Source organism: Myotis daubentonii, chromosome 2 (assembly GCF_963259705.1).
Source record: "Myotis daubentonii chromosome 2, mMyoDau2.1, whole genome shotgun sequence".
Taxonomy (NCBI): Eukaryota; Metazoa; Chordata; class Mammalia; order Chiroptera; family Vespertilionidae; genus Myotis; species Myotis daubentonii.
The window spans coordinates 103,186,169-103,207,414 of record NC_081841.1 but is presented as its reverse complement, the minus strand read 5'-3'; the positions used below and the strand labels follow the sequence as shown (position 1 = coordinate 103,207,414).

At 40.5% G+C, this 21,246-nt stretch overlaps 1 protein-coding gene across 2 annotated transcripts in view; it reads left to right on the top strand.

The window, feature by feature from the left end:
• The window catches only part of FLT1 (fms related receptor tyrosine kinase 1), a 204,800-nt gene that overhangs the window by 107,555 nt on the left and 75,999 nt on the right, over positions 1-21,246 (top strand). Inside the window, exons 13-14 of one of the 2 annotated variants that reach the window (XM_059684051.1) lie at positions 1,389-1,697; positions 6,336-6,482. In XM_059684051.1, the coding sequence (XP_059540034.1) occupies positions 1,389-1,697; positions 6,336-6,482 (456 nt within the window). Of the gene's footprint in view, positions 1-1,388; positions 1,698-6,335; positions 6,483-21,246 lie in introns of those variants that run through there. The other variant, XM_059684052.1, reaches the window with a different exon arrangement.

The following is a 21,246-nucleotide window of genomic DNA, read 5'->3' as shown; positions in this document are numbered from 1 at the left end:
CTCTCTTCCCAACTACTGACAGCTTCATCAGCCACTGTACCCCGCTCCCAGGTTTCAAATGAATACTTTGGCATTTCTTCAGACGCGACACTTTATAATAAAGCCAAAGCCCAGAAAAATCAGAAAAACAAGCAAAGTGAGATTTAGGAAAGAGTTGATATGATATCTAATTTTGGACTATTGTCCCTTTAAGGTTTAAAGGTTTCTTTATAGCTTTGTGTCCAAAGGATAATAATAATAATAATAGCATAACATGGTGCTTTTCATCTTCAAAGTACTTTGTAAAATGTTGGCCCAAATTCTTTGCTCAAATACAGATACGCCACTAGTAACAGGCGATGCAAGGGTTTTGAGAGCAGATCCGTTCAGGCCCAGGAGCCAATGACTTTTTGGAGTCCTCTGGTGAAACGGTCCAGAATGAGACGAGGAACCCTCAGGGCAGAAGCTAAATGATGGTCCAGGGAAGGAAAGCTCAGGAGGACGCTCAGGAGGGGTTGCCAGGGGCACGTAGAGATGGAGAGGAAGGCTCACTGGGAGTGGACATTGGAGAAAATGGCTTTTAATGACAGTCACTTTCAGAAAATGTTTAATAAGCTTTTGATATTTTTAAATGATTTTCCCTCCCACGACCGCCCCCATATTGGAATCCAGCAACTCTTCCACGTTAGTTGTCCACGTTTTCAGAAGACACCTTTTCTCTTTTGTGGCTGGGTGGAGCAACCACCAGTAGGGAACCTGAGCAAGTCAATTGGCCTTCTCTGCACGCTCTGCCCACTGGGCCAGCAAAGAGCAGGCAGCATAGTGGGACAGCAGCTGGGGAGGATGCTAGCGACCCAGTGCAGGAAGCTTGGGAAGTCAGTCGCTCTTTTACTGGATACGTGAGGACTGCAGCGGTGTTGACTGGCAGGACTGGATCTCTTAACATGTACCTGGGAATTCCTAGTCTCACCACTTATTTTGGATAAGTTTGATGATAAAAGCATCTTTGAATTTTAGTACAAATTGCTATTATCGCTTTACTATTTTGTCCATTTACCAGTAGTTCTGTCCATGATAAAGAAATGGGAAATGTAGTTATCATCCCGAGTTGTACAAAAAAATTCAATTTTGAAGGGCAGCTTGAGGCAAATAAGAAAAATGTCCTATCATACTAACTGTCCTATTTGGCATTTCCTGCTTCTGATGGCATGAACTTAGTTGGTTCCCACCTGCTACGTTTGAGCAAGTCCCCTAAAATAAACAGATAAATAGTCGTTCTTTTAATGCCGATGCTGAGAGAATCTCTGCAGGAATAATTCAGCAGATCTTTGCATATCTCATGACAAGATATTGCCTCCGTATGACACTGGTTTTTCTATGAACCAAAGTTCTTTATTCTTATTTTATAGATGTACCAAATGGGTTCCACGTTAACTTGGAAAAAATGCCTACGGAAGGAGAGGACCTGAAACTGTCTTGCACAGTTAGCAAGTTCTTATACAGAGACATCACTTGGATTAAGCTGCGGACAGCTAATAACCGAAGCATGCACCACAGGATTAGGAGGCAAAAAATGACCGTCACGAAGGAGCACTCCATCACGCTTCACCTTCTCATCAAGAACGCTTCCCTGGAAGACTCAGGCACCTATGCCTGCAGAGCCAGGAACATATACACAGGGGAAGACGTCCTTCAGAAGAAAGAAGTTACAATTAGAGGTGAGCACTGCAACAAAAAGGCTGTTTTCTCTCGGATCTCCAAATTTAAAAGCACAAGGAATGATTGTACCACACAAAGTAATGTAAAACATTAAAGGACTCATTCAAAAGTAACAGTTGTCTCATATCATCTTGATTTATTGTCACTGTTGCTAACTTTCTGGCCCAGAGGAGATGCTCCTCCCAAAATGAGTTTGGCGATGATGGGAGTAATAATGAACCCCAGGCCCACGAAGGCTCCCATCAGGCTGAGGGTCTCTCTGGGGCCCACCTGGTGGCCTGGTGCGCGTTTGGATTTGGAGGACCCGGCAGGCGCGCTCTGTGCTTTGCTCTTTGCTGTCTCCTGCCCGATAAACACTCAACTGGAAGCTGACCCTTTTCTTCCACTTGATGCCAACCTCTTTTTGTTTTTAAGTTTCAAAGCTGCACAAACTGAATAATTTAAACAGATGCTGGTTTCTGCCAAAGATGGACATATATAAGTTAATTTTCCAGCTCAGAATGAGTACAGTTGAATTTGAGACTCTGTCGGACCTCTGCCTGGTTCTATTTTGTATTAATTCGTCTGTTTTTCATTTGTAAATAGCACCTGGATAGCACATTATAATGCTTATTTATTTGAAAATGCTTTTTTTTTTTTACATTAAGCACATTAATCTTAAACTGGAGCTCTAAAATGGGTCCCATGGGTGCAAGTGTTGGTATAATTCAGAGGTGTTAAAGGTTTATCACAGGATGAATCAGGAAAATCCACCCAAATCAAGCCCACCCTGGTCTTATGCAATTCTGGGTAGCTTTCCAGACCAGTGGCCAGTTTCCTCCTCCTGCTCCTGAGTGGACTAAACAGCTATCCTGAAAGAAAGAGGATCATGCCTTTGGTTTAAATATTTTTGTCCCCTGGTTAGTCTTTTAAAGAACTTTGTCCTAAATTAGTGGCATTCAAGGGTGTACCACAATCAATTATTAAACAAATAAAGGCCATGGTGACCAGAAGTTTAAGATTAAGGCATTCTTCTAAATGTAAATCTAAAAATGTGCCCACTAAAAAAAGTCTACTTCCCCATATTCCTATGTTAATAGGATTTTTATGGGGATTAAGAAATAGCACAACTACAGAAGCAGAATTCAGAATCATTGAAAAATAAACATTTTTAAATCAAGACAAATTGTATCTCTTGTTTCAAGCTTGCATTTGAGGGGAAAGTGACTTTTTTCCCCTCCAGTTTAATGTGTACTGTTCTGTTGTTTTCATTTATGATTGATCATTATATGTGACTTGCATGAACTATTGGAAAATAAATCATACTGACCGAAATAGCCATGGCTGAGAACACAGTGGCTGGGCAGTCAACAAGAGCTGACAATATGACAATGTTTCAGGCTTGGGAACTCTCTTGACTGTTTCCTACTTTAGGTAACAGGCTCTGTCCCACGGCTAAACTTGTCTTTCACGTGGGAATTGCTTTTGTCAAAGTGTGAAAGAGTAAACAATACCATTTCCCCAGAATGCCAGTTTTATGGAGCCCCGAATGCTCTGAAAACAATTAGTAACCTGGAAGTTGTCAGCCCAAAGGAAAGAATAATCAATTGTATCTTTTACCTATGGCTCTTGTGCCTGGCGTCTTTGTTCATTATAAATCAGTGTGTTCCTTCAGGAAACAATGCGTTAGGACCCCAGAGCTTGGGAGCCTCCATTTCTAGGAAAGCTCAAAAAGCAAATGGAATGGTTGGGGGAGTGCTTCTGGAAGCGTGATGAATTGGACATGCAGAATGTATCATTTCCTTTCCCTTAAAATTGCAATTTTCATGGAGAGGGGAAGGGTCTTTATATTCACAGAAGATGATTTTAAGCACTTCCACGAGGCGATTTTAAGGATGCTGTAATTGTTCACTGTGTAATTAATCCTTACAGAGAGTTTCAAAAGAAAAAAAAAACATTTAAAAAAATGAGTTACTCTTTTGAGTGCGGAGTAAGGGGAGGATAACAGGAAAAAGGAAAAGAAAAGAGCCAGTGTGGAGAATGCGTGTGATGGAGTGGAGGGCGTGAGGCTGGTTCCTCGGTCCCCATTCCAATGGAGAACAGACACTATTCATCGGGCCTGGTGACACCGAAAAGTGTCGGTAACACCGAAAAGTAAGAGAAGAGCCTGATGGGAGCTCTCTTTGGCTATTGATAACCAGCAGAAATATTGTGTTCTTTCTGATTTTCTCAGTTTGAAGGGATCAGCTCCAGTTAACTTTTGGAAAGCAGCTACCTATAGCCATCAAATAACTTAGGTTTAAAAATATGGGTTTGATGTACTTTTTTTACTTAAAATGTCAAAAGAGATTACTATAAAGCATAAAGTGGGAATAGATAAAAATGATTCCTTGATTGATTGATTATTTAGAAACTAGCAAAAAAAGAGAATTTTCTCATAAGAGAATGTTTTTTCAGAAATGGGTACAAAGAAAAAAATCATAATGCTGTATGTTTCAGGCATGTTTATGTAAAGTTTGTACTTAATTGAAAGCCCTATGTTTATTCTGCAGCCTTTCTGCTGTTTCTCTTGTCTGAAGTTTGTGTAGGACAGATAGAGCCCTTGGGAGGTCTTCACGACTTTTTTGTTAAAAGCAAATGTTCTCGTCTACATAAGCATTGCTTTCCAATACACCTGCCAGGAAAGCACAATTCTGCCTGTGCTAATGATGTTACCGTTTTTAGCTATGAAAATTATCTGGGTGCTGGAGGCCCTATATTCAGGCTTTCTTCTTATAATAAGGCCCGTGGGCAATGATAGGTTATTTTAGCATTTTCAGCACATGGGAAATAGCAAATGTGCTCAGAGAGCCTATTAAAAGAATAACTCAGTGAACTGGGTCTGAGTTTTAATGAGATATGTCAAAGTTGGCTTGCCACTGTAAAAGACACTAAATAGTAAATGATACTATTCTTTATTCTCTTCCGAGTTTCACTGGCATGTCTAGGGTCTTTCCCATGTAAAACTGTAAACACTGTAATGATCAAGCATGTTACCAAAATTAAAGATTTTGATAGATGGCTGCATTTTCCACCAGTAAAAGCAATTTGACAGATTGCACAGAATCTAGACCCAGAAATATTCAAATGGCTCTGCTTGGGGGCAAGATAGATGAGGAAAGACACACAGAAACAGGCAAAAGGATCATTGCTATAGTTCATTCCACACAATGTTCGAAGCATTTAAAGATCAGAGCATTTCCTTCAGCATTCTTATTTGACTTCAGATTTCATTTTGTGTAAGATGAGAAAAGACTAATGATAAGCTATGGAAATCAAAATTTAATGAGAAGTCTGTTTCTTCTAACATAGTTACCCTACCATGTTATACTATATCAACATGTTTAAAAGTTGTATGATAATACACTTTTTAACCTGAGATCTCTAAATTGCTTCAATGAATGCTAATCCTGAGAGTTTCCCTGCAGGAATAAGAGAAAGGTTTGGGGACTCGGCAGAACCCTGCAGGGACATGGAACCAAAGCCATGGCAATGTGTCATCTCTTATAGCTTGTAATCACTCCTAAGCTGCATTCACAGTGTTAGTACAATAAGATGAGGAAATCAGAAATGTTCAGAGAAAGCTCATAATTGAAACCAGTGACGCAGAATGTGTAAGTTACGCCAAAACTCTTTTGATTTCTGTTCCAGAAATTGCTACAAGGGGGCAAATGGATGACTTGGGAGGGTGGGAAAGACATTAGGAGTTGTCTTTATTCTTTTACCTTAAAAGCTTGAGCACCCACCTAACTAGAATGTATACACATCAGCAGGACTGACTACTTTATTAAATAGACACTGTACTCATTGGGGCCTTGGGGGTACTGCTGTTCCTATGTGGGATTTTAATGTTGTAATGTATTGCATCCTAATGTATTAAGTTCATTTTGTTGTACTATATTGGTTGGCATTTTATTAAAATAAATTGTATTGTATCATATTTGTATGTTTTAAGAGAAAATAATATAAAATACATTATTGTACTATTATATAGTGCAAAAACCACAAGTCTGTACCTCTGCCTCTTGAATGGATCCTTTGGTGGCTTGCATTTGGGAAGGGAACGGAGTAAAGAAAAAATCAATAAAGCTTTCAAAGTTCAAGAAATTCTCCTGTTTGGTCTGCTGCCTTGCAACTCAGGTTACTGACAGCTGAGTAACACAGACATGCCCTCGTGAACACAGTGATGAAAGCACATACAAAACTATAGTAACTCATCACCGCCATGCTATACATCTACGTAAAAAGTCATTACAAACCTATATCCAGGATCATGTTTTTCCTTTCTAGTTCCAAAAATATTATGCAAAACTCCTTAGGTTTTAGAAATGCTTCTCTCGAAACAAAAAAAAGTAAAGAAAGAAAAATATCCTTGATATTAAAATCTAAAAATAAAGAATTTAGTTCATGATTTTACTCTGTGTTCTGATGAATTCCAATGTAGGGTACCAACTTACTTAAGAGGAAGCAGTAGGTTAATCATAGAGGAGAAATTTAGGGAACAAATATGAATGAAACTTTATAGTCAAGTTTTGCTATTTACATATTTCAAATGTTGAGGTGCATATACAATAAAAAATAAAGCTGATGAGTAATAATTCTCTTTCTTTATTCACTAGATCAGGAAGCACCACACCTCCTGCGAAACCTCAGCGATCACACACTGGCTGTCGGCAGCTCCACTACTCTAGACTGTCATGCCCACGGCCTCCCTGAGCCTCAGATCACCTGGTTTAAAAACAACCGCAAAATACAACAAGGACCTGGTAAGAGACGCTTTCCTTGTGTTTACTCCTCCTCGCTGTCCCCTTCTTCCCTTAACGTTGCCACCGAGCCCAGCCAGTACAGCTAGAACCACCTGCTGCTAGAGCTGCAAGAAACGGGGCTCCGGTTCATACTTATATCAACTTCCACGAGGACTGTGTGAGCCAGGTCCTATGCAGACCACATTGCTAACCCGATGGCATCTGCTGTAAACAGGGCATCAGACAGAAATGCTAAGAGCCACTCAGAAAAGATTTCAGTTCACCTTGACAGCAGGAAAGTGTTGTGAGGATTAGTTCCTTGGCTTGAGGGATAGCAGAGCCTTGAACACTTGGCATAGATGAAGTTCAGAGTGGATTTATAACCTTTTAAATTCACTTATCCCAATTTTAATGATTTGGTAAAAAGAATAATATTTTAAATGATATTTTATAATACTGGTAAATAAAATCTAAACTAATGGTCATTTGTTCATTGTTCTTCAACAAAAAAATATATTTTAAAGCAACTAGACTTAAATCAGTAAGTATAAACACCATCTATTGTTTGCCTCATAATTCTATGGTTAAATAAATTTAAAATAAACTTATTTATAATTCTGATTAATAATAACATTTATATTAAAAATAAATTTGCCATTTATTTGCAATACCACAACAACCTAAATCAAAGAATTGGCAATATGAAGTGGTTCTTAAATGTGAGTCTTCTATTCAAAGCCTCCGTTTGAATTTAAAGCACAGAAAGGATTGTGGTATAGTGACCTTGCTTTCACCCTACTCCTCTAATCAGTCACCAAGTTGAGCAGGTTAAACCTACTAATTACTAAATATTTCTCAAATCCATCCTTTCCTCTGCTTTCCTACTATTCTTCTCTTGGTTCAGGCCCATTATCTATCCTCTCAACACCTTCAGCTCTGTCCTAACCGGGCCCCTTAGCTCTCTTTTCTCTCTTTGCATCTATTTTCTGCACAGCTGTGTAAAATGCAGCTGGGAACATGTCACTTCCCTTTTCAAGTGTTCTATTGGCTCTTCATCACAGGACCAAGTTCAAGCATCTGACAGCAAAGGCCCTCAACAACGGCCCCTGACTACTCCTACAACTCACCTTAAACTTTATATTCTAGCAAGTGCCAAACTCTCGGAGACCGCTGAGCACTCCTGGAGACCACTGCATGCTGTGTGCACACACGTTATGCCACGTCAGCCTACTGTGCTTTTTCTGTTCCTTTCTTCCCTTCACCTCATACCTACCCATCCCTAAGTCCCAGATTGGGTGTTCACCCTCCAGAAAGCCTTACGTGTCTCCTCAAAGAGGAGGCAGGTCCCCCATGAGTCTATTATTTATGAATGTTTCGATTCTCTCGTGCTGAGTTGTGTAATCATCAGTTCATATGTCTTTACTATCTTCGCATATTCCTATTGCCCTCTTACTATATTGTGATGTCTTTTATGGGTATATTCTCTTTTTTTTTTTTCAGGTTTCTTTCCTCTTTATTTTTTTTTTTATATTTTCATTTACTTTTATTTTTTTTATTACAGTTTGCATTAGACACTTTAATTTTCTTTCTTTTTTTTCTTTTTTTTTATTGCTTACAGTATTACAAAGGGTATTACATATGTGTCCCTTTTTTTCCCCCGCCCTTGACAATCCCCTGGCCTCCCCTACCCCCCAGTGTCTTATGTCCATTGGTTATGCTTATATGCATGCATACAAGTCCTTTGGTTGATCTCTTACCCCCCTCCCTCCTGCCCCCCAACCCTCCCCGGCCTTCCCGCTGCAGTTTGACAATCTGTTTGAGGCAGCTCTGCCTCTGTATCTATTATTGTTCAAAGGTATATTCTCTTACTATCTGTGCATCATCATATCATGTGCTCATCCTGAAGGCAGATAGTATAGCTTTGTCTTATTTGCATCTTATTTGTCCTTTTATCCTCAAAACCTGGCATAGTGCTTGGTAATCAATAAATGTTTCATGAATGAATGAATGAATGAATGAATGAATGCATGGTTTCCAGAAACCTTTAGCAAGTTCATCTGATAGCACAAATGCCTAAACTTGGTGGGGGGAAAAGGGACCATACCATAGAATTCTTAAAGCTAAAGGAAACTTTGGAATATCTTTTTAAAAAATATATTTTATTGATTTTTTACAAAGAGGAAGGGAGAGGTATAGAGAGTTAGAAACATCGATGAGAGAAAAACATCAATCAGCTGCTTCCTGAACGCCCCCACCCCCCTCCACCCCCACTGGGGATGTGCCCTCAACCAAGGTACATGCCCTTGACTGGAATCAAGCCTGGGACCCTTTAGTCCGCAGGCCAACGCTCTATCCACTGAGCCAACCTGGTCAGGGCGCTTTGGAATATCTTTAGCCTCATTTGTAAGACGTGTAGTTTCATAGAAAACTAATCCCTTGAGTTATTCTACCAAAATAAAAAGATGAATAAATAAATAGCTTGTGAAACCTACCTATAAACGATGTCTTCCCCGTAGAGATTCAGTGTTCACACCAGTATGCTAAGCACCCAAAGAAGTCCTGTACTAAAGAAATCAGGTAAACTATGGTTTCAAGTTCTGTATTCCCCCAACTTTCTCATTCACAAAATGCTCTTCATGAAATGTTAATGTGAGATGTTGGGTGATTCTTTGAAGGAAGTAAATTTGACTTAAGTTCCGTTTCCATACTTTGGATGTAAGTTAAAGAATTAGAGTTGAGCAATTTTGAAAGCTCAAGAGCATTCTGGGACTAGAAGATGAACAAGGCAAGAGAATGTCCCAAGGCAATTGCTACAAATAGAAAGACTATGAGGTATGAGGGAGGTTTGAGTCCTAATATTGCCCTCATGGGTCAGAGGATTTGGGCAACTCACTCTTTAATCTCTGAGCCTCCATTTCCTTATTTATAAAATTGGAATGATACTGACCACACAGGCATGTGGTGAGGTTTAAATGAATTAATATGACTCAGCTGGCACACTGTCATGACTTAGTAAATGCTACCTCTGACCCACATCATTTATATAAAAATTAGTCAATGAGTTGTCAAATGCCAAACAACTCTAAATCCAATAAAGGTAACTTCCTCCCAGCTTTCTTTGGTCTTCTGGGGTCCAAAAGAAAAATATGTAAAGAGTCTTATAGAAATTCTTATATAAAATATTTTCTAAATATTATTCTAATATGCTACAATTAGGATTTATTGAGCTCAACTATACTAAGTTGTCTATTTTATCTCCCTTCCCCTTTTTTTACTCTTTAAAACTACTACAGCTCTTTGGAAAGGAATGTCTTAATTTTCTGAAGATAATCTCTTATGCACAGATAGTATTTACAAAGTTTTATATGTAAGTTTCCTATGTGAGGCAGTGAATTCAACAGCCAATGCAATCCACTCTGTGACTATCACACTTATATTCATGCATGTAGATATCTTCAGATATACCAATTCTTTTATCATTTTTTCTTTTTACAAACCTCTAAGTAAAGATTACAGGTAACGGAAGTGATAATCCTCGACTCACTGGTAACCAAAGCTGAAATGGAAAAACACTGAGATCACAAACTGGAAAAGCCTGAAAACTAGTCTATAATGTACTAAATCCTTGGAAATTTAGACTGAGTTTAAAAGTCTGAAAATAAACTACATTCTTTAGAGACTTGAGAGGCATCTTTTGTATTAAGCCTGCAACTCAAGAAGAATGCATATACTGTCAGTATTTTAGTGACCTTGGTTCACTGACAGAATCGGGCCCATTATCACTGTTATTTGTTAAGTGACAGCTTACTCTATTCCAAAGAAAATAGGAGAGAGGAAGCAGGGCGCACAGGAGGGCTCACGCTCTAGAGCCACATTTCCTTTCAGGAAAACCTTTCAGTGGGGCACAGCCGTTCTATAGGAGAAATGCAATTTTAAGAAAGTGTTATGAAAGCTGAGTAGTAAAGTCTTGGGCCAAAGGGCATCAAGCAGAAGCGAAAGAGGTCCTCAGCACACAGGCCCAGGAAAGCATGTGCACGGGGCACACGAGGCCATCCCACCAGGCAGCCCAGGTGGAAGAGCCCGGGCGCCCTGGAAACGGCGCTGCCTGGCGCTGCACGGAGCGCACTCTGCCGCCAGCCTGGCCGCTCCAGCCCCAGTGCAGGCTCTCTGGGCCTTTCCCACTCACGCCCAGCCAGTCTCTCCTGCTCCTCTCCCCACCCCGCCTCGGGCCAGAGGCTGCCTCCACTAGGGACCCGTCTTTCCCACTCCTCTTCTCTGCTGTCTGGGTTTCGTTTCAGTTCATGTCACAGAGCACTCAGCTGTTCTCTTGTCTTATGTGTGCTTATTTTTAAAATATATATATATTTTATTGATTTCAGAGAGGAAGGGAGACGGAGAGAGAGATAGAAAGATCAATGATGAGAGAGAATCATCAATTGGCTGCCTCCTGCACCCTCCACTGGGGATCAAGCCCACAACCCTGGCACGTGCCCTGACCGGGAATCGAACCATGACTGGGTTCATAGGTCAATGCTCAACCACTGAGCCACGCTGGCCGCACTATGTGTGGTTATTTTTAAAACCTTTGTAGTTAGCTATAATATCTTAATACATCTTCATTGAATAAATAATAAATATTGATGGAGCTTTCACCAGATACCATGGCACTGTGTTAGGAGTTTTACAACTATCTCATTTACTTTCACAGGTGTTATCTGAGGTGGGTAATATTATTAGATGCATTTCACAGTCTGTTTTAACTTAACAAGTGCTTGTCAGGTACCTGGTTCCGTTCCGAGCACTTTATTAATACTAATTTGTTTGCTCCTCAAAACAATTCTATGCAGTTCGCTAAATTGTTATGCCTGATTTACAGACCAAAGGATGAGGGAGTGGAGACAGAGAGGAGGAATAACTGGCTCCAAATCATAGAGTTAGTGGGTAAGTGACCAAGGCTCAGGCCAGAAGCGTGACTGTGGGGCTGGGCGCCGCACGCTGAGGCTGTGCCGTCAGCATTGCCGCACATCACTCACGAAAGGACAGACAGGTACTAGTTTTAAATCACCTCATGTATTTAAAACAGTGAATATCTTCTCATTTCTAACCCTTAAAGGTTGAGCTTCCTAACGACTCCAGTTTAATTTTTAAATGTATTTACTAATTTTTAAAAAATATTTAGAGCATTTTTTAAAGAGTGGACATAAGGTTAAAAATCATTTTGAACCCGAATCTAATTACTTTTCAGTGTTAAAAGATCCAGAATGCATTCCATATTAGCCCAACACTCTTCTACTCATTCAACAAACATTAATAAGGCACACTTTGTGTCTGGTGCTGTGCCAGGCTTGAATACAGCAGTGAACAAGAAAACTAAAATCTACCCTGACCAGTGTACTCGGTGGTTAGAGTGCCGGCCCATGCTCCGAAGGGTCACGGGCTCAATTGCAGGTCAAGGGCATGTACATGGGTTGCAGATTTGGTCCCAGCCAGTCCGGGCAGGTGTGGGAGGCAACTAATCAATGTGTCTCACATCAGTGTTTCTCTCTCCCTCTCTTCCTCCCTCCCTTCCTTCTACTTTCTCTAAAAACATCAATGGGAAAAATATCCTTGGTTGAAGATTAACAAAACAAACAAACAAAATACTAAAATCTGAATAACCTAATATCTAAAGTAATTAACTCATGTGTTTAAATGCATGCAGCTTCTTCAAGCTGCAACCTTGTGTGTTCTAACTTACTCCTTATCATCATGTCAATTGGGCACCAAATTTAATGAGTCTAAAAATGGAATAAAGTGAATTAACAAATGGGACAATAGAAATGATTATGGCTCAATCACAGGATTAAAATACAGAGAATGGGCCCAGGCCGGGTAGCTCAGTTGGTTAGAGAATTGTCCCAATACTCTAAGGTTGCGGGTTCAATTCCTGGTCAGGGCACATATAAGAATCAACCAATGAATGCATAAATACGTGGAACAACAAAACTCTCTCTCTCTCTCTCTCTCTTTCTCTCTCTCTCTCTCTCTCGAAGTAAAAAAATATTTTTTAAAAATACAGAGAATGGCAGAGAGTTACAGAGGAAATAAAAGAAAATATACAAGAAGTAATAAAGGTAGGAGAACCTCCACATTAAAACTGAGTAAAGAAGCAACTGATAACTATTAAGAGGGACTAATGGGGTGCAAAGAGTTGAAAAAGGAAGGTAATTTGAGACACATTTACTTTGAAGAGACAGGTGAAAAGAGGATGGACCAACTAACCTAAGTATAGCATAACAGACTGGGCATAAAGAAAAATGGAATGTGAAAGGACCGAAACCAAAAAAAGCACCACACAAGGGCTCTAATTGGAGACAAATTCTTTGTGACAGTGGCTGCTTTGAGTATGATTTGATTCTTAGGGGTATAGAGACAGCAAAGCTCTTTTAAGAAACATGTAAAAGGTATGCATCCAGTCTTGGAACAATGGAATGAGGTTGCAGGTTCAATCCCTGGTCAGGGGACATACAAGAACATATGAATCCCTTGTCTTCATTACTTCTCCTTCCACCTGCCCAAGGGACCAGCAGTTCTTTCAACAGTCACCTTTCCACTTCATATTGCACAGATTCTCCAATGAGGCCCTAAGTATGTTTAAAGGACATATTGTGTGAGCAAGGTATGCTGTTGGCATCTTCCTTCAGAGTTGGCACTATGAGGAGTCAAGATATGTTTGCAAAGCGGATAAAGGCCTATCTTGCCTGGGTTTACACTGACACAGAATGAGCCATCTCACAAACGACTGTGCAGAGAAAACTGGGCTTCTGAAAAAGTGATTAAAATGGTGAACCAACTAACGAACTCTCCTTCTCTGAAAATATTTAAGAGAACAGAAGGCAATATTGACCTGCGATGTTTTTAGTCAATCCTGCCTAAACCTCCCAAAACTCATCAAACTATTACTTAAACTAAATTTTTGTGACAGCAAAACATTTTCAGAATACTGTAAGATTAAAGCAGTAAGACCAGAACAACCAAGAGTTTGGAAAGAATAAGTTCTGTCTGAAATAGACTGTGGACATTGGCTTAGTTACTGAGTCTTCTGTCTGTTGACATAGCTCTAGATCAGGGGTGGGCAAACTTTTTGACTCGAGGGCCACAATGGGTTCTTAAACTGGACCGGAGGGCCGGAACAAAAGCGTGGATGGAGTGTTTGTGTGAACTAATATAAATTCAAAGTAAACATCATTACATAAAAGGGTACGGTCTTTTTTTTATTTCAATAGTTTTATTCATTTCAAACATTTTAATAAGAAGAATGTAAACACTAATTATTATAATTTGAAACTTCAAAACAATGGAGGAATCATAGCACAATAACATACCTTTTATTGAAGATGGCAAAGGCAAAATAAAATTGCCTAACGAAAGGTACAAAAGCCTTTCAAATTAAACTTAAATATAATAAAATAATTTAAAACTAAAACAAATGGAAAAGAACAAAATGTGTAAACAGTAAATTAAACATTTTCTTTAGTGCAACTTCCAAATTATGCCCGGGACGTAAATGTAGATGGCAATGTAGACTGGGTTGAAAGGTTTTTGGTCTTTAAAACATCAGCTTCAGTGGGAACAGTGTTGTTGGTCTCCTTTTTTAGCTAATGCATCAAAGTCTGGAGTTAGTTTTGTTGTGGCTATTCTCGGGATAGATCTGAGGTGTTCGTCAGTTAAGCTGGATCTGTGAGGGGCTTTGTTGATGTTCATGACGCTAAATGTCTGCTCACAAACATAGGTTGGCCCAAACAGCACCAGTATCTTCTGTGCCAGCCTCCGGATGTTTGGAAAAGTGGCTTCATTTAGTGAAGCATAAAAGTCCGTGGGCATTACAAGGAGCCTCTGGGAGATGGAGAGGTTGTTCCTTCTACTGAATGGGCGGATATAAATCGGCCCACTCAGAAGAAGGAGCTGCGGCCGTGTTTCCCGACGTTGCCATGTTAACACTGCTGCTGGTGAAGGAGCGGAGGGGAGAGCAAGAGAACCCTCCGCTCTTTCGGCTCCGCGGGCCGGATAGAACAGCCGAACGGGCCGGATCCGGCCCGCGGGCCGTAGTTTGCCCACGGCTGCTCTAGATACTGAGGACTCAGTAATGATTAAGGCAGTTATTGCTCTCCAAGAGCCCACAGTGAAATGGGCAGGTAAGAAAGTCAGTAAGTTTACTACAAAAGGGTGAGTGCCAGAGCAGAGGCAAGCACAAGGTGGTAGGAGAGGAACAGAGAAGAGGCCGAAGAGCATCAGAAGGTGCCCAGCCGGTGTGGCTCAGTGGTTGAGTGTTGACCCATGAACCAGAAGATCATAGTTCAATTCCAGGTCAGGGCACATGCCCAGGTTGCAGGCTCAATCCCCAGTAGGGGGCGTGCAGGAGACAGCCAAATGATGATTGTCTCTCATCAAGGATGGTTCTATCTCTCCTTCTCCCTTCCTCTCCCTGAAATTAAAAAAAAAAAAAAAAAAAAAAAAAAAAATTAAAAAAAAAAAGAGCATCAGAAGGTGCTTTCTAGAGCAAATCAAGTGGCCAGGTCAAGAAAGGAACATGTGCAAAGTTGCTGAGGCTTATCATGAACTGTCAATAGGTCAGTATGGTTCACACCAGAGTTACATTTGGGATATAGCAGGGACAGAAACTAGAAATCTCTGCCTAATAAAAATACAGCAGCATATCACCATGTACAACCTCTAAGTCAAAGTTGTGTCTAATCTACCTAGAAGAAGAAGGGATCATGCCATACCAAATATCAAAATGTATTCTCAAGTAATCATAACTTGTGTGGGATGGATAAAGAGGTCTGTGAACAAATAAAGAACCTGAAAACAACAATACAAATATATGGAAACTTAGCATCTGACAGAACTGACACCACAACCAGTGGGAAGAGAACAGATTATTGAGTAAACTATCCTGGGGTAATTGGCTATTTGCATGGTAAAAATCAGATTTCTACCTCAAATCAAACACATATCCCCCTTTTCCCAAAAAATTCAGGTGAATTAAAGACTTAAGTGAGAAAAGACAGAAATCTAAATAGATCTTTCAAACAGAATTTTCTTTAATTTTTAGAATAAAGTATATAAGGGGAATACTTCATATCAGAGTAGAAAACGAAATTTTTAAACAAGTAACAGCACAAGGATAATGGAAAATATTGATAAATTTTACAATGTTATAATTTTAAAGGCTTTTGTATTAAAATTTCACCATAAACAAAGTTTAAAACTATTCATGGAATGGGGAAAACTTAACTTATTTAAACCAACAAAACATCAGTATCCAAAACATATTTAATAAAACTAAAATCATTGAGAAAAAGACAAATAGGTTAATAGAAATATAGGCAAAAGACATCAACAGGCAATACACAGGAAAAGAAGCCTGAATGGCCAACAAAAATGGAAAAAGATGTCCCACCTAACTAGTAATCAGAGAAACGTAAATTAAACCCACTGCAAGATGCCATTTCACACCCATCATTTTGCCGTAATTAAAACATCAGGAATTCCAGTCAAGATAGCAGATTAGATGGACACTGCACTCAGCTCTTCCCATGACCACATCAAAATTACTAAATTACGGAACAATCAACCTGGATAACCATCTGAAGACGAGCTGAACAGAGGTCCTATAACTAAGGGCATAAAGAAGCAACATGGAGAACAGAAAGAGGGGAGGAGATGCAAAACTAGCTGGCCCCACACCCAGGTGTTGCCGTTGAGAATGCTGAGGGTTTTCTCAGCTGCAGAGGTTCCCTCTGAAGGGGGAGCACCTCAGCCCCATGCCAAGCACTCCAGCTGACACACCAGTTTGGGGAAGAGGAGCCCACCTAACACTTGGCTGAGAAGATCAGCAGGGATTCTGTCCTTTGAGCTAGCCAAAAGGTTGCTGGAAACCCAGGTGCCCTCTTAAAGGGCCAGCACACAAACTCGCTTACAGGCACTCACCTTAGGTTCTGGTGGAGGGATCATGGCTCAAGGGGTGCCAGAGACAAAGGAAGAAAATTGAGTTGTGTGGCTTTGGGGCAAGGGCTGGAGGGATGGCCACTAATGTCCCTGTGTTAAGCCCTCTCTCCGCACAGCCAAATCTGAATCTGCATTAGCCTGTGAACTCCACTACCTCCTCCCTGATTACTTCCTGAGACCCCGTCCCACCACAAAGGCCTGCAGGCCCCAGGCAGTGGCATCTAAGTACCCTTAGATTTTTGCTGAGTAGCTTCACACCTAGCTCTGACACCAAATCTGAATCTAGTTATTGATGAACACCACTTGCCCCACCCTGGGGACTCCCTGAGACTCTGCCTCACCCAGCCCAGGACTCTTTCAGCAACAGAGCCTTATGGGTAGCCAGCAGGCAGTGGCAGGTCTCAGGGTGCGTTAGGTCTTTTACTGCCCTGTTCCTGGCCCAGTACTGGTTGCAGCCAGTCTCAGATCACAGCATGGCCCCTCCCACACACATCCAGGCCTAACACAGGCAGCTACCAACCTCAGATCACTTTGTAGCTACTAACAGATAGCTCCTGGACCTGTCACAGGCAGCATCTGAAGTTGACCCGCCCCCGAGTCCTTCCCAAGAGGCCCCAGAACCAACACACCCAGGTGCCAGCTTCAAAACAGAGAACCACTTAATTAGCTTCATAAGTGGCACACCCAAAGGGAGGTCTCAGCTGGGCACATCCTGCTCTGTGGAGTCAGCCTATGACAGCAGCTTGTACACTATGATTGTGGTCAATCCTCACAGCCAGCAAGCCTGAGGGTGCCACCCACTGATGTGCCAATAGAAATTAAGACTCAACTACAACAGAAGGGAACACACAACCTACACAAGGGACCTTCCTGGAGCACTCGGCTCAGGTGCTAAAGGAGACTGTGCCACTGGGCCCCAGAGGACACCTACTGCATAAGGCCACCCTGCCAAGACTTAGAGACATATAAGATCTAATACATAGAAACAAACACAGAGAGACAGGTAAAATGAGGAGACAAAGAAACGTGTCCCATGTGAAAAAAAAAGAGAGAAATCTCCAGAAAAAGAACTAAATGACATGGAAGCAAGTAATCTACCAGACACAGTTCAAAACAATGGTTAAGAGGATGCTGAAGGAACTTAAAGAAAAATAGATAAACTTGGTAAGAACATCAACAAAGAGATAGTAAGCATAAAAAAGGACATATAAACTATAAGAAAGAACAAATCAGAAATGAAGAATAAAATAACTGAACTGAAGAATGTATCCTAAAAAACACCAAACACCAATCTGAAAGAATATATGCACCCCTATGTTCATAGCAGCACTATTTACAATGGTTAAGATCTAGAAACAGTATGTGAATGGACAAAAAAACTGTGGTACATTTACAGGATGAAATACTATGCAGCTGTGAAAAATAAAGATCTCTTACCCTTTGAGACAGCATGGAGGGACCTGGAGAGTATTATGCTAAGCAAAATAAGCCAAATCAAGTATCACATGATCTCACTTATATGTGGAATGTAATGAACAAAACAAACTGATGTACAAAATAAGTCCAGAGGCATTGAAGCATGGTACAGAACTCAGAAGGGAGGGTAGATGGGAAGAGATTAAGCAAAGAACATAAAGACATATAGGCATAGCCCATGGACACAGAAAATAATTTGGTGAAGGCCTGGGGTGGGGTGGGAACTGGATGGAAAGGGGCAATGGGAGAAAAATGGCAGACACCTGTAATACTCTCAACAATAAAGATGAATAAATAAATAAATCTCTATATATAAAAGCTTAAGCGACCCTCGCAACTGAACAGATGACCGAACAGGCTGCTTGGGGTGACCAGGCCGGCAGGGAGGTTAGTGAGGGACGACCAAATGACTGAGCAGCAGGCTGCGTGGGGCAACTAGGCTGGCAGGGGAGTTAGTGAGGGACGACCGAATGACTGAGCAGCAGGCTGCAAAGATGGCAGCACCCCACAGCCAATAAGGAGGGAATATGCTAATTGACTGCCACACCCTCAAACATGGTGGCACCCATAGCCACAAAATGGTGGCGCCCAGTCCCCTCAACCTGGCCTTGCCATGCACCCGCCTCTGGAGTCCCCCAGTCCCCTCAGCCCCCCAGCCTCCCAGGGCCAGCCCAAGGTGCAGGCAAGCCTTGGATGGCAGCTGCCCAGCCACCCAGGGTCAGCCAAGGCTTGCACTACCGGCAATGGCAGCAGCAGAGGTGTGATGGTGGCGTTGCCTTCCCCTGATCGCTGGATCGCCTCCCGCCCATGAGGGCTCCCGGACTGTGAGAGGGGGCAGGCCGGACTTAGAACCGTGCCCCCCTCCAGTGCATGAATTTTCATGCACTGGGCCTTAAATAAATAAATAAATAAATAAATAAATAAATAAATAAATAAATAAAAATACACTGGAAGGACTTAACAGCAGATTAGATGCAGCAGAGAATCAAGTCAGTGATTTGGAAGACAAGGTAGCAGAAGACACTCAATCAGAACAGCAAAAAGAAAAAATAATTTAAAATTTGACAATAGCCTAAGGGACTTCTGGAACAACATCAAGAGTAACAACACTGGCATCATAGAGACACCAAAAGGAGAAGAGAGAGAGCAAGGGATTAAAAATCTATTTAAAGAAATAATGACTGAAAACTTCCTTAACCTAGCAAAGGACAAAGACATACAAGTTCAGGAAGCACAGAGTCCCAAACAAGATAAACCCAAAGAGACCCACACCAAGACACATCATAATTAAAATTGCAAAGGTGAAAGACAAAGAGAGAATCTTAAAAGCATCAAGAGAAAAATAGTTATTTACCTATAAGAGCTTCCAAAAGACTGTCAGCTGATTTCTCAACAGACACTTTTCAGGTTAGAAAGATTAGCATGAAATATTCAAAGTGATGAAAAGCAATCAAGACTACTCTACCCACTAAGGTTATTCATTTAAGATTGAAGGAGTGATAAAGAATTTCCCAGACAACAAAAGGCTAAATGAATTCATCCCCACCAAATCAGTATCACAAGAAATGTTAAAGGAACTTCTTTAATAAGAAAAAATGATAAGGGATGGAAAAAGATATTTCATGCAAATGGAAACATTTAAAAAGCTGGTGTAGCAATACTTACATGAGACAAAAATAGACTTTAAAACAAAGTTACAATAATAGATGAAGGACTTTATATAATGGTGAAGGGATCAATCCAACAAGAGGATATAACACTTGTAAACAGTTATGCACCCAACATAGGAGCACCTAAATATATAAAGCAAATAGTGATGGACATAAAGGGAGAGACCTACAGTAATAGAGTCATAGTAGGGGACTTTAATTCCTATTGACATCAGTGGATAGATTTTTCAGACAGAAAATCAACAAGGAAACAGTGACCTTAAATGACACAATAGACCAGATGGATTTAATTTATATGTTCAGAGCATTTCACCCCAAAGCATTAGAATATACATTCTTTTCAAGTGCACATGATACATTTTCCAGACAGACCACATGTTAAGCCACACAAAAAAGCCTCAATAAATTTAAGAAGATTGAAATCATCCCAAGCATCTTCTCCAACCACAATGGTATAAAACTAAAAATCAATTACAAGAAAAAACTGAAAAACACACAAACACATAGAGACTAAATAACATGCTACTAACATACTCAATGTGAAGCAGCTAAAAATGTTTTCCTTAAGGAACAAGATAGCATTGTCCACTTTCACCACTTTTATTCAATATAGTATTAGAAACCTAGCTACAGCAATCAGACAAGAAAAAATAAAAGGCATCCAAATTGGAAAGGAAGAAGTAAAACTGACTTATTTGCAGATGGCATGATACTATATATAGGGAACACTACAGATTCCACCAAAAAGCTGCTCAAACTGATAAATGAATTCAGTAAAGTAGCAGGATACACAATTAATATTTAGAAATCGGTGGAATTTTTTGTTGTTAATCCTCACCCAAGAATATTTTTTCATTGATTTTTTTAGGGAGAATAGAAAGGAGGCAGGGAGGGGGAGGGGAAGAGAGAGAGAGAGAGAGAGGGAGAGAGAGAGAGAGAGAGAGAGAGAGAGAGAGAGAGAGAGAGAGAGAGAAACATCGATGTGAGAGAGACACATCTACTGGTTGCCTCCTGCACTGGTTGCCTCCTGCATGCACCCCAACCAGGATCAGGGATGAAACCTGAAACCCAGGTACATGCTCTCAACCAAGAATGGAACCCATGGCCTTCAGTGCATGGGCAGATAGTCTAACCACTGAACCACACTGACCAAGGTAAATAGGTGGATTTTTTTTACATTGTAGAAATGCATCTTTATTTAAGAAAGCTGTCAAAGATTTTCATCCTTATACAATTGAAAATTTCATGACTAATAGACAAAATTTTTCTTATGATTGCAAAACTTTTTTTGTTTATTAAAGTATAGTTAACATATATATCATTATATTAGTTTCAGGTGTACAACATAGCGATTTGACATTTATATAGATTACAAAGTGATTGCTACAATAAGTCTAGTAACCAACTGTCCCTGTACAAAGTTATTATGAATATTATTGACTATACTGCCTATGCTGTACATTACATCCTGTGTCTTACATTTTTATAACTGGAAGTTTATATCTCTTTTTTCACTCTCTCTTTATTGATTAAGGTATTACATATGTGTCCTTATTCCCCTATTGCCCCCCACCCCCCACTCATGCCCTCAACCCCCTGGTATCTGTGTCCATTGGTTAGGCCTATATGCATGCATACAAGTCCTTTGG